We start from the raw sequence: 12705 nt of genomic DNA, 5'->3' as shown, positions 1-12705 counted from the left end.
GTGAGCGTCTTCTCCGTAGCACCTCAGAGTCTCCATCCCAGGACACTAAGTATGGGGGATTTAGGAGAACACCCCCAAAAGTGCTTTCATACCTTAACAGCGCTGGTGTTGGCTTCAACCTACGTGGAGCCCTGAGAAGGCTCTTTACCGAAACAGCCCCTGCTTCAGGACCAGCCACCCCTTCAAAAGCGAATGTTGGCCCTGCTCAGATGCCCCAAGGGTTCGTGAGCCATTTCCTCGCCGCTGGCTGCAGCACCCCACCCCGGGGCTGGCCGTGCTTCAGCCCTGCTCCAGGTCTCTTTGGGACGAGGACCGACGACCGTGGGTGGGGGACTTGCCCCACGTGAGCCATTTGTTGATTTATCGGCCGTTCCCAGCTCTTTCCTCTGCCACCACCGCTCCCCTCCCCATCCTCGCAGCAAAGCTGGCGGCGGCCTGTCCCGCTCCGCTGTCCCGTCCCTTTTCGGCAGCCTCTTCCCCTCGCAGATCCCAGTCCCTTCCACTTAACCGCAGTCCTCCCAGCACCTCCTCGGTTCGGGAGCAGTCCCACCTTCCGCCGGTGGAAGGGTGACTCCCTGGAGGTTAGCGACGAATTAGAAATAATTTAATTTACCTCCCCGTTCGGGCGCTTTGATGAGCTGAAAGGCCCCTTGTCAGGCGGCGAATCCATCTTCCTCCAGCCTTACATCAAATTTCATTCCCTAATTAGAAACTCCTGCCCCGGAGCGTGCTGCCCCCCGCCCCGGCCGCCCCGTCTCCCCCACCAGCACCATTAGGAAAATAAATCGTTCCATTAGCCGCATTGTTGTGGCTGGGGGGCCCCCGCCGCCGGGAGTTATTGGAGCAGGAGGGAGGGCGGGGGATGCAGAGGGATGATTTATTAAGGAAAAGGGCCCCGATTAGATCCTTCCTCGGTGCCTCGCGAGCACATACTCGCAACACCCCGTCCCGGGGCACCCCGCAGCCGCTGGCAGGAGGTGACTGCGGGATGGCGGCGGGGTTCCCGGGGCCGTATCCTGCAGGTGCCCGGCTCCCCGGGCGGCGCTGGGACCCCGCACGAGGTAACGTCGGTGCCCGCTGCCTGGGGGACCGCCGGCATCACCCCCCCGGTGCTGCCACCCCGCAGCCGGGGTTGTGCGGGCGCTGCGACGGCAGAAGGCCGGGGGGCGAGGGACAGACGGGAGAGGCGGGGACGGGGCTGGGGTCCCCCCTTGTTAACAAGGCCGGGCCCTGTAACCTTTACAAGGCGCTGAATGGGAGGTGGGAACCTCTCCTCCCCTGATTTGGGGCCGGGGGGGGGGTCTAGGCTTGGATTTTAGGGAGGGGGGACGCCCGCTGCCCCAGATGGGAGCATGTGTGGGGCTTCTCCCGCCGACACATGCCCTCCCTCTCCCTCCCGCCCACCATTCACATGGTAATGGGGACAAATTGATGGAGGGACATCCATTGTGGTACCCCCCCGGCAGCCCGGCCCTTCTGCCGGCCACCCACCAGCATCCCTATCCATCACCACCTCGGGGTGGGACGGGACGGGACGGGGTGGGGGCCCCGGTGGGATCCCCGCCAGGATCACTGTGCTTTCCAGGGAGCTCTATAGGGGAGCTGACAGGGCTTCAGGAGGGCAAAGAGCCCAAAATCTTATTTACGGGTCCTTCCTCTTCATGCCCTGGGGGCAGCCCAGAGCCAGCACCCCACATTTCCCCCGCTTCCACCCCAAAGCAGCCCGCAGTGCCCTGCAGCAGCCTCCTAACGGGGCAGAGATCGTTTCCCCCATGCCCACAGATACCCTAAAACCCCGGGCCTGGAGACGCCCCCAACACCACGGGACATCCCCGAAGGGCACAACCGGTGCTGCTGGGGGGGGGCCTGCCCCCGTCAGCTGGGCGGGTGCTGAGCTGCGAGGGGGCACGGCCGGAGCATCCCCTCTGGAGCAGAGCCCCCCCACCTCGGGCTCCCCCCGGCCGCGGCACCGCCGGCAGCCCGATGGAAATTTCACTCCATAAAGCGGCTCTCCAAGGCCTGACCCCGCGCCCCCCCCCCCCCCCCCCCGGGGGACCAATTTGTCCTTCTCTGTAATAAGAACCTAATTAAATTAGCCCAGCCGCCTCGCCGAGCCCTTAAATTAGCCGCGGTGAGGAGGGCCCTCGCTGACAGCCCGCCGCCGGATTGCTCCGCGCTCGCCGTGCTTTGGGGTCTGGGCAAAGACCCCGGGGGGGGCACCCCGCTCCCAGCCCCGCTGTGGGACAGGGACGGGGAGGCTTGGGGATGGGGCAGGGGCGCACGGGGAGGCTGCGTGGGGCACGGGGGTGTGGGGTGGGCTGGAGGGGGGACGGGGCTGGCTCGGGGTGGGGGGACAGAGCTGGAGGTTGTTAGCACCAAGCCGATGGGGAGAACCCCATGCGCCACGCGGGGGGGGTCCATCCCCAGGGGAGCACCGGGGTAACGGGGGCTGCGGTGTTGGGGAGCCACCCGGGGGTGGCTCTCAGCTTGCTCTGCCCTAAGTTGGGGGCTGCAGGTTGAAGGCAATGCCCCCCCCCCGAGGCTGAGTCCCCCCACAGCAGAGCTCGGAGCACCCTCCTGGGAGATGACAGATTTATTGGGCCGTGCCCCCGACCAGGAAAGGTACATCCAGTGAAGAGACAAACATACACTTGCCCACTCGTGCTCCCTCGCTTTGCCCCGGACAACAATCACCATAAAAACTGTGCTTTAAAATAATCTTTAAATAATTTCTGCTTTTCATTAAAATAATAATAATAATAATAAAAAAAAAATAATAAATCCCCACCCCCGCCCCCAAACAAAGAGCTTGCCTGCCCCTCCCGGTCCCACCTTCCCCCGCACGCGCCGGCGATGCCTCCCGGCCATGGTACATACAAAGAGCAGATAAATAAATAAAGGCGCGTGATGCCGCGGGGGGGGGGGGGGTGCCGGTCACAGCCCCCCCCCGGCTCCCTCACCACCTCCACTGCCGGGGAGGCCGAGGCTCTAACTGGGATTTTGGGGGATTTTTGGGGGCGCTGGCCAGACCCCCAGCCCGGGTGAGCAGCAATGAGATACCCTGAGGGTTTGGGGTGCCGGGGGGGGGGCGGGAGGTCAGGCCAGGCAGGGCTCTGCTCCAGCACCTGGGGGGGGGGTTCTGAGCTTTGGGGTGCAAAAGGTGTGGATTTGGGATGGGGCAGCTTGGGTCACGCTGCCCAGCCTTCTGCACCGGCAGCACCCGTGCCACCGAGTCCCGGGTCTCGTGCCAGAGCTGTGCCAGCCCCAGGGGGAATGTCACACGCCCCCCCCCCCCAGCACCCCAGGACCCCCCTCCCAAATCCTCCCCGCGGGGTCCAGCCGGGCTGTAAGCTGCCGGGAGCTCCCTCCTTTGCCCCCCAGCCCCTCCGGGCCCTGCTCCCCCTCGTCTGCCAGACCTCCGCCGTTCGCTAACCCTGCACACGCACACGCACGTCACACGCACACACACACATAGCAGCATGTGGATCCCGCCGGGGGCGCCCCCCACCAGCAAGGGGGCGAGGAGGGGGCGCGGAGGAGGCGTGCGGGGGGAGCCCCCCCACTCTGCCCCCCCTCTGCCGGGGGCACGTCCCCGTGCCGCCCCCCCCCCCCACCCCGAGAGCCGCCCCGCGGCCACCTCCTCCGCCAGCGCACCCTCAGCTCTCCACCCGGGGCACCCCCAGCGGGTGGAAGCTGTCGGGGGGCAGCAGCAGCCTGCCCAGGCGGTAGAGCAGCCCCGAGTACCAGTGCACGCCGTCCCCCTGCGCCCCCGGCCACCCCACCAGGCTGTGGTAGAGCCGGAGCGGCCAGAAAGCCAGCTGGGCCAGCTGGTGCTCCTGCACCAGGGCGAAGCACGAGGCCACCACGTCGTCCACCACCAGCGTCCCGTGGCTCGTCAGCGGGGCGTAAGCCCCCACGTCCGTCCGGCCCCTCACCCCCACCACCTCGGCGGCCTGCAAGCCCCCCGAGCCCGATGCCACCAGCACGAAGTGTCCGGGGCGCACGCGGCTGGCAAAGGTGGGGCGGAAGCGGGCGGCGGGCGCCGAGGCGTTCTCGGCCACGAAGAGCAGGTGGGTGGGCGTCAGGGCCAGGCGCCGGGGGGGCTCCCGCGTCTCGATGACGTGGAAGGCAGTGAGGGCGCGGGGTTCCTTGTCCAGGAAGGCCAGGAAGTCACTGTAGGTGGGACGGCCGGCCCCGTCCATCGCCAGCACCCGCTGGCCCGGCCGCAGCGCCCACAGCGGCGTCCGGGCGCCGTTCTCCAGCGTCGCCAGCGCCCGGCCGGGGAAGCAGCCGCCCGTCTTCGCAGCAGCCGAGTGCTCTGCGCGGGGAGAGAGAGGAGAGGAGGGTTACCCGTCTGCGAGACCCCCAGCATCTCCCCTGTGACATGCAGAGACCCCCGTGCTGCCCGGCTTTGCCCGCTGCTCTGGCATCGCCACCCTGCACGGCTCCCCCGCGCACAGTCCTGGGGTCCCACCCCCCCATGCCATTCGGGGGGGTTGCTGTGTGTGCCAGCACCTGCTTCCCAATGCAGGGCCAGGGCACCGTGACCACTCTGCAAAGCAGGGTCCCCAAACCTGCCTGGCCCAGGGAGCAGCCAGCGCAAAGTGCGGCCCCGCTGCAAAGCGCAGGGTGAACACCCCTTGGGTGCGGGGGCACCCGAAGTTTGAAGAGCGGGTGCAGAGCCCCGTGCTGGTGGCAGGCAGAGAAGCAGAGCGCGTGGCCGCTCCCTGGGTGCCAGGGCGCTCCCTGCCTGCCCGTGCCCTGCAGTGCAGCACCCACGGCACCACCGGGGAGGATGCAACAAGGAAGGGCGGCAGGGCGCAGCGCCCGGCACCGCAGCTCGCCCCCACCCCTTGCTGCAGCCCCCTCCTCCCCCTGCCTGCCCGCTCGCCCCGCGCTCCCTGCACCAAAGCCCTCTCTCAGCTGCAGGGACGTGTCAAAACCCCCGGCCAGCATCAGGGAAAAGCCACCAGGCTGCTGGGCAGGGCCACGCCAGCAGCAATCACAAGGCAAAGCACCCGAACACCTGGGGACACGTCCCCTGGGGCGGTGGCACAGGGGGACTGCCCCTCTCCAGGCGAAACAAGTCACCGGGTGTCCCCAGCGCCCAGGGTACATCCAGCCAGGTGCTGGCACTGGCAGGGGATCCCCGGCTTCCCAAGGAGCGGTGCTCAGCCCCCAGCAGCCCCGGCTCCCCCAGGGCACAGCCAGCCCTGTCCTAGGGTCTATTCGATGCCCCCCCACTGCCTGCCAGGGACATCTCGCTTAGGCTCCAGCTCCTGGCCCTGCACGGTCCCAGCCTCGAGCTCCCAGCCCCTGGGGCCCTCTCCCGGGTCCCCACCTGACCCCTCAGCCTCCCCCCAGGTCGCACTGCCCCCCCATCCCTCCCCAGCCTCGGGCAGAGCCAGATCCCAGCCCCCAGGCCCATGAAGAGAGGCATCCATCTCTGGGACAGAATCCTTTTATTGCTCAGACGAGGTGCAGCGTCCGCCCCGTGCCTGCTCCCCAGCAAGGGACAGGTCCCAAATCCTGCACCCCACGTCCCCAGGCAGGCGTCAGAGCCACGGGGCGGGGGGGGATGGCAGGAGGGCAAGGGGGGCACCTGGCAGAAGCAGGGGCACAGGCACCGGGCACGGAGGGGTGTGCGGGTGCAGGGGGGACCCGACGAGACGCAATACATACAACAGGCCACGCGGCCATCCGTACAAAAATAAAAGCCATTTACTAAGAGGCAGGGGCAGCCCGGCTGCCCTCTGTACACAGCTCTGGAGGGGGCCAGGATGGGCACCCCACAGGCTCCACCACACACCCCACGGCTTTGGGGATAAATCTGGGGGGACCCGGAGCCCCGGGGAGCCGCTGTGAGCCACGAGGCTCTGGCCAGCCTCCAGAAGCCCTCCAGGGTCTCAGGGCCCCGCTCGGCTGCCTGGGCCGTGGTGTTTGTCTTCGGTCAGTCCAGGGGAGCATCCTGGGCTTCGAGAGCCTTGGTCCTTCTCCGGGGGCACAGCCCCACTCCTCCGGCCAGCCCCAAGGCACTGGGGTCACGGTCCTCGCTTCGGAGCCCGGCCCCGTTTCTCCGGCCAGCCCCTCCGGGCACCGGGAGCCCTGGTCCTCGGCCCACGCTTCGTCCCTCTTCTCCGGGGGTGCGTCGCTCCCTCTCTGCGCCGCGGTCGCCCCACGTCCATCGCGGGCCGGAGATGCGCCCGTCCTGGCATCGGCACGGGGGAGCGGGTCAGCGCGGGGGGCCAGCCTGGCGTCTGGGGGTGTCGGGCCGCTGGCCGCGGGCTAGGGCAGCAGGACAGGCACAGTGCAGTGGGAGCCGAGCGTGGGGACCCCACCCCGCAGCGCCCGGGCGAAGCGCGGGGACGAGGGGCACCGAGCGGCACCGCTGCGGGAGCCCCCGGCCACCGCGGCTCCTCGGGCATGGGCGTGCGCGCAGCCGGGGGGGGGGCACACCGTGACCGTGGGCAGGCCGGGCTCGTGTGGCACCGCCGAGGCTCTTTCCACGCGTGGGCACGGCCCTTTTGCCCCAGGGCCCCAGGGCCTGGGGCCGGCTGCGCGTCCCCGCCGTGCGTGTGCCGCTGCTGCCCTCTGCCGCACGCCCGCAGCGCCGCCGGCACCGGGCTCGCAGCCGGGAAGGGACCCGGGGGGGGCTCCGGGGGCCTCGGGCACAGCTTCCCCATCACCACCTCCCTCGGCGGGGGGGGCCTTGCACCCCATAAAATCACACCTCGGAAACCCCTTTCAGCACCGTACTGGAGAAGCAAGCGACAGCAGCGACCGCAGCACCCGGCACCCCCCCGGCCCTGCTCCCCGGCACGGAGCTGACCCCAGAGCACCCTGCCCTGTCCCTGCCTCGGTGTCCCTGTCCCTGCCTGGGTGTCCCTGTCCCTCCTGCACGATGCCCCAGTGGCCGCAGGAGACCCCGGGTGGGGGCTAAGGGACCGCAAGGGCAGGGGGGACAGGCTGGGGGAAAAGGGGGCGCGGGGTGGGAAAAGGAGGCGGGTGGATTTGGGGGGTCAGCAGACAGCTCTGACGGCAAATCTGCCCCACGGCACTGCTCCCACAGGGGTGTGACTCGCTCCCTGCCCCGCTGCCTGCCCCGGATAGGGAAATCAGGCTGCGGGAGCCAGCACCCCCCCAGGAGCCCCCCCTCAGCCAGCAGCCGGGCTCCCATGGCACGCTGCAACAGGGGGGCCATCCCCCAGCCCTGCTCACCGTCCCCCCCAGCCTTACCTGACTTGACGGAGCAGTGGATGTGCGCCTTGGACTCGTAGTAGACCCAGTCGAAGCCGGCCTCCACGGCCAGGCGAGCCAGCATGCCGTACTTGTTGCGGTCCCTGTCCGAGGTGGTGATGTCCACGGCTCGGCCCTCGTAATGCAGCGACTCCTCCGAGTGGTGGCCGTCCTCGTCCCAGCCCTCCGTCACCCGCAGCTTCACCCCCGGCCACTGGTTCATGACGGAGATGGCCAGGGAGTTCAGGCGGTCCTTGCAGCGCTGCGGGGCAGAGGGGCAGAGTCAGGAAAAGCTTTTGGGGTGGGGGATTTGCCCTCCTGGTTCGCAGGTTGCGCCCCACCATGCTTCCACGAAGCCAAGGGACAGAGAAAAACAGCTGACAAGGAAACCCCGGGGGACAACAGCAGGTCCCAAAGCCCCAGGGCTGCCACAGAGGTCACACAAGCGAGCTGAGTCCTGCCTCGTCCTGCCCTGCCGGGGTTTCTCACCCCAAAGCACAACCCCAAGGATGCCAGCCCTGGATGCCTGGGCGCCCCGGCCGCTTCCCCCAGAACAACATCTCCATCCCCAGCTGCAGCTCCAGACCTGCTCCAGCCTTGCATCAGCCCCTTGTGCACCTGACTCACACGTACAGCCCGCACTGCTGGCCCCTTCCCTGGCTGCAAAGGGGACGGAGGACAGAAAAGGTGCAAAGAAAGTGATATTCATGGCGTTGAGGAGCTCCTTGACGGCACTGGGTGAGCAAGGCTAGGACTGCCCGGCCAGGAAGAGCTGGTGGGGGGGTACAGGAGAGCTCTGTGAAACCAGAGGGGGGGACGGAGCCATTAAGGTCCCATACGGGGCAAGTCCTGGGAAACATTAAATGAAAGAACCGGGCAGCAGGCTAAAAGCAGATGCCGCGGGGGATGTTTTCGTGCTGTCACCGCTGAGCTGGAACTCCGTGCTGCAGGACGTCATGGTGGCAGCGACACAAGCGGGTCATGAGACGCTGTCCCAGGGAGCATGAACCAAGGCTATAAAACCTGGTGCTGGCTCCAACCCCTGGCTCAGAAAGGCCCTAGCACCGCTCCTGCGGGGAGCTGCCCCCAGCACGTGGGCCCTCACCCCGTCCCCCATCACCAGCTCCTGCCCCGGGGGAGGTGGGTGCTGCCGCTCCCGGGGAACCCCGCTTGCTCTTGGCATGGTCCAGGCCCCAGGAAGGGCAGTGCCAGGCAGGTCTTTGCCCCACATGGGGCGGGGGAGCGCCTCTGCCCTCGTCTCGTGGCTCCCTGGGTGTGGGGAGATAAGCTGGGAAGGTGTTGGACAAACAGTGCCCAGGAGAGGGGAGGAGGAGGGAGGGGAGCGACTTTTGTCCTCACCAAACACCACCGTGGTGCCACTCTGCGCATGGCACAAGGAGCTCCCAAGGCTCCTGCTGGCAGAGAGGGGGCTCAGGGCCTGGGGCTGCCCTGCGGAGGCTGGCAGCGAGCCCCCAGCACCCCGCTGCATCCCCTGCACGGTCTCCGCTCCAGGTGTCCCCTCGCCACCCCGCTCCGGTCCCCCCTTGCGCCCTCACCGCCGACCCCTCCTTCCTCCGGGTGCTCCCTGCGGGACAAAGCCCCTGCACGCCCCCCGAGACCCTCCAACCTCTGTCCCCTGGTGGGGCACAGCGCCCGCCACCAGCCCCTGGGGACAGGCCACCCTGTCCTAGCGGGACCCCGCTGCACCACCCTTGTCCCCAGAAGTGCCACCTCCAGCGGGACCCCTGTTCCCTGGGCTGTCAGGGTCCCCGCAGCACCCGGCACCGGCTGTGCCTGTGCCTTTGGCGGCCAGCAGGTGTCAGGGCACGGGCAGGGACCGGCAGCGAGCAGGTACGGAGGGCAGGGACCGGGCGGGGATGAGCAGTGACAAGCAGCGGTGGGCGAGGGCGGGCAGGTGGCGATGCGCAGGGAGCGGGCGGCGATGGGGAGCGGCGCAAGAAGCCTCTGGTCCCCTCTCTGGGCTCATCCAGGAGGCTGCGGTCCCCAGCGCGCAGCCCAGGGGGGCTAAAACATCCCTGGGGACCAGGGAGGGGCCGGGATGTCCAAGCTGAAAACCCGAGAGACAGGCAGACAGCGGGGCTTGGGGGGAAGGCGCGTGGTGGCAGCGTGTGAGGGATGGCACAGCCCGTCCCTGTCGTGTCACGGGCGGCCGGACGCCTCCAAGCCACACGTAAAGGCTCTGCACTGTCCCACGGCACGGGGTGCCACCCTTTTGGGAAGGCAGCGGGTCTGGAGGAAGGGCACAGCGCCAAGATGACACGGCCACCGGGGACCCTGGGGCATTCAGGTGGGACCACAGCCTCATGCAGGGGCTGTGGGTGGGATGCGATTGCTCGCAGCCACCCCCCCCGTGCCCGAAGCGTGGCCAGGAGAAGAAGAAGGATCGCACTACACCTGTCCCCAGGTGAAGTTTCTCCCAGAGGGAGCCAAGATCCTCTCCTGAGGTCCCCAAGAGCAATTTGTCACCGCCCTGAGGACGGTCGCCACACCGGTGTCTGCACGGGGTGATGGCTGGGGTAGGGACACCGTGGGGGCAGGGGGCCCGGGACATTCCTGGGCCAGGCTGCCGCGGAGAGGTGAGGCAGGCTCTGCCTCCAGCCTTATCTCAGCACCTCCGAGTGGGACCAGCGAGAGCAAACACACTGGAATTCTTGAGGAAGATGAAACGATAAAGGGAAGGCGGGCAGAGAGCAGCACTACCCACCCCCCCAAGCAGGCGGCATCGTCAGGCTGCCTGGGACACCCAGACCCTTGGACTTGGGGAAAGAAAACAGGTTTGAAGTGAGTCAACAGCAGTAAAAGCCAAGGCACTGGGGGAAGGGACAAGGAGCTGGGTCAATGGCCTTTCCCAGCCCATAGCTACGCGGGGCACGGTGCCAAAGCTCCCACGCTTGGGGGCATCTCCCACAGCCAGGGGCCAAGGGACGAGCCCGGAGGGCTGTGGGATGAAAGCGAGCTGCCAGAAGTCGTGCCAGGCGGCGGGGACAGCCCTCTGCCTGGCTGCCCCAGGCACCACGGTGCCCATCCGTGCACGGATGTGCAGCGGCAGGGACTGTGCAGGGCTGAGAGCCCTCACTTGGGCAGCGCACGTAACCTTCGAGAAGACCCAGGGAGCTTCCAGGTGCCCTGCCAGCAAGGCAGCAGGGAGGAGGGGGCTGGCAGGTGGGACACGGAGCCTGGGACATGGTCCCGGGGGGGTGGCAGGGGCACTGCCTGGGGCAGGGCAGGCGGTGGGAGCAGTCTCATGGGCAAACGCAGCCAGAGGTGCTCTCCTGCCTCTAATCCAAGCCATGCGATGTCACTCGTTCAGCATAGCTCACTCTTCCTCAGCATCCCAGGAGCTGTTCTGCATCAGGAGATGCAGGCTCCAGTGACCAGCAGTCACGACTTGTGCAGCTCACGGGGGGGGGCTGGATTCAGCCCCTCTGCTGCAGCCCCCGGTCTGAAAACCACCCCATGCCACAGCGTCTGCCCTCAGGGACCTGCCCCTTGGGGCACATGAGGTTACAGAGCTGCCAAGCCGGCACCCAAGTCACTTCTCTCCTTGTTACCAACACCTCGGGCAGAGTCCACGGCCAGAGCCCTGCTTGGCTCCTGCCGCCAGGAGCTCACCCACCCGCCTGCCAGCCCCCGACCAGGGGGTGCAGTGGGCAGCGGGCAGCCCCGGCTCCCCCCCGCCTCCCCCAGGAGCTCGCTCGGGCTGTAACCCGGTGCTGAAGCTGGTGGCCGGGTTTCTTAGCAAGGCCGTGCAGCTCCTTATCTGCATTCCTGAAACCCTCAGGCATTCTCCTGGCAATATTAAAACACAGAGTAACCTTCGTCCAGCATCACCCCCGCCGCCCGCTGCTGTCCTCTGTCCCCCGTGCCCCTCCTTCCCCCGGCCCAGGACACTTGCAGGCCGTCTTCGGCAGGGCGTTTGCACCGACAGCTTCTCCCCTTCCCCAGACGCTGCCAGCCGAGGGCTGCCCCCCGCCGGGCTCCCCGCACCGTCCCACCCGGGGGGCACGGGAGAAGCGGGGGCACCTCCGCACGGGGGCTCGGCAGCAGCGCGGGACGAGGCCACCAAGGCGCTCCTGGGGCTCCTCTGCGTGCCCCCTTCCTCCTGCAGGCTCAGCTCTGCCCTCCGCTACGCGGAGCAGAGGGGCAAGGGCCGGCAGGGCGCAGCGGGGCAGGGTGCTGCCCCACCGGGGAGCGCTGCGTCCCGGAGCCGCCGGCCGGAGGCACGGCGCGGCAGCGTGCTGCGACCGCGGGGACGGCGGGACACGGGCCGGGGACAAGCCGGGCAAGGCGCTGCCACCTCGGGGGACGGACGGGGTGCTCGGCGAGCCGAGGCGGGGTGCTGCTCCCGAGCTCCCCGTCCCGTCCGTGCCGCGCCGGGGCACCCGGCCGGGCACCGGCGGCAGCGGAGCGGGGCCGCAGGTGCCCGGCGCAGGGGAAGGGGGGGGGGAGAAGGGAGCGGCGGCGGGGCCCTACCTGGGTCATGAGCCGGTCGGCGCCGGTGTTCTCCTCGTCCTTGAAGATGATGTCGGGGTTGTAGTTGGGCGTGAGTTCCTTGAAGCGCTCCGAGTTGCGCGCGATCTTGCCCTCGTAGCGGCCGCTGGCCCCCAGCGTCTTCTCGGGCACGTTGGGGCTGAACTGCTTGTAGGCGAGGGGGATCAGCTTGCGGGGCGGCCGGCGGCGGCTGCCCACCACCCTGCCCGGCCCGCAGCCGCGCACGGCCGGCGCCAGCAGCAGCGCGCACCCGCTCAGCAGCAGCAGCAGCCGCGCCGGCTTCATGGCGCGCCCGGCGGCCCCGGGGCGGCCCGGGGGACCGGCGGCTCCGGGGGCTCCGGGGGCCCCGTTAGGCTCGCCCGCCGCTCCCTCCGCCCGCCCCGGGGCTCCCCATGCGGGGCGCAGCCGGCGGGCAGGTGCCGGTGGCGGCGGCGGCGGCGGTGGCGGTGCCGGTGGCGGCGGCGGTGCCTTGCGGTGGCGAGGAGCGGGTGCCCGGCGCGGGTGCGCTCCGGCTGCCCGGTGGCGGTGTCGGCCCGCTCTGAGCTGCCGTGCCCCGGCGGCGGCAATAAATAGCGAAGGGCCGTTTGTTTTGGCAGGAGAGCGGCCGCTTGCGGGGCGCGGGGCTCGGCGCTGCCCGGAGCCCCCCGCGGTTTGCGCCCTGGCGGTCAGCGCGGCGGGGCTGGAGCAGGAGACCGGAGCCGCCGCTGCCTCCGCTCCCCGGGCAGGAGTGAGAGGGGAAATTGAAGAGATCCGGGACCGGGAACCGCCAGGACCGCACCCTGCCCGTGTCCCAGCCTCCCTGCGCCCTCCCTCCCTCGCCTCCTCCCCGCGGAACCTGCCCCGGGCCGCCCGCAGCCTCCTCCCCCCGGCCGAGCCCCGGGGCCCGCAGCCCACCCCGCCGGGCCGCCCGCCGCCACCTGCCCCCCGGGGCCGCCCCGGGACGCTCCCGGACCGCCA

At 69.1% G+C, this 12705-nt stretch overlaps 1 protein-coding gene across 1 annotated transcript; it reads right to left on the bottom strand.

Annotated features, from left to right (window-relative positions):
* Window positions 1-2334: 2334 nt before the first annotated feature.
* Window positions 2335-12627, bottom strand: IHH (Indian hedgehog signaling molecule). Its single transcript, XM_083841223.1, has 3 exons — window positions 11731-12627; window positions 7237-7498; window positions 2335-4318 (listed from the first exon to the last, which is right to left on the bottom strand). Exons 1-3 carry the CDS (start codon window positions 12031-12033, stop codon window positions 3657-3659), a joined length of 1227 nt encoding a protein of 408 aa, XP_083697349.1. The 5' UTR covers window positions 12034-12627; the 3' UTR covers window positions 2335-3656.
* Between the last annotated feature and the right edge of the window lie 78 nt (window positions 12628-12705).

Source organism: Anser anser (assembly GCF_964211835.1).
Source record: "Anser anser genome assembly, chromosome: 6".
Lineage (NCBI taxonomy): Eukaryota > Metazoa > Chordata > Aves > Anseriformes > Anatidae > Anser > Anser anser.
The sequence above is the reverse complement of the archived record's forward strand: the minus strand, read 5'-3'. Positions and strand labels throughout refer to the sequence as shown.

Excerpts from the sequence above, each read along its gene's own strand:
- IHH (XM_083841223.1), bottom strand. The coding sequence starts at position 12,033 with ATGAAGCCGGCGCGGCTGCTGCTGCTGCTGAGCGGGTGCGCGCTGCTG. Across the intron at positions 7,499-11,730 it reads CCGACCGGCTCATGACCCAG|CGCTGCAAGGACCGCCTGAA; the intron begins GTAGGGCCCCGC and ends TCTGCCCCGCAG. Across the intron at positions 4,319-7,236 it reads CCACTGCTCCGTCAAGTCAG|AGCACTCGGCTGCTGCGAAG; the intron begins GTAAGGCTGGGG and ends CTCCCCGCGCAG.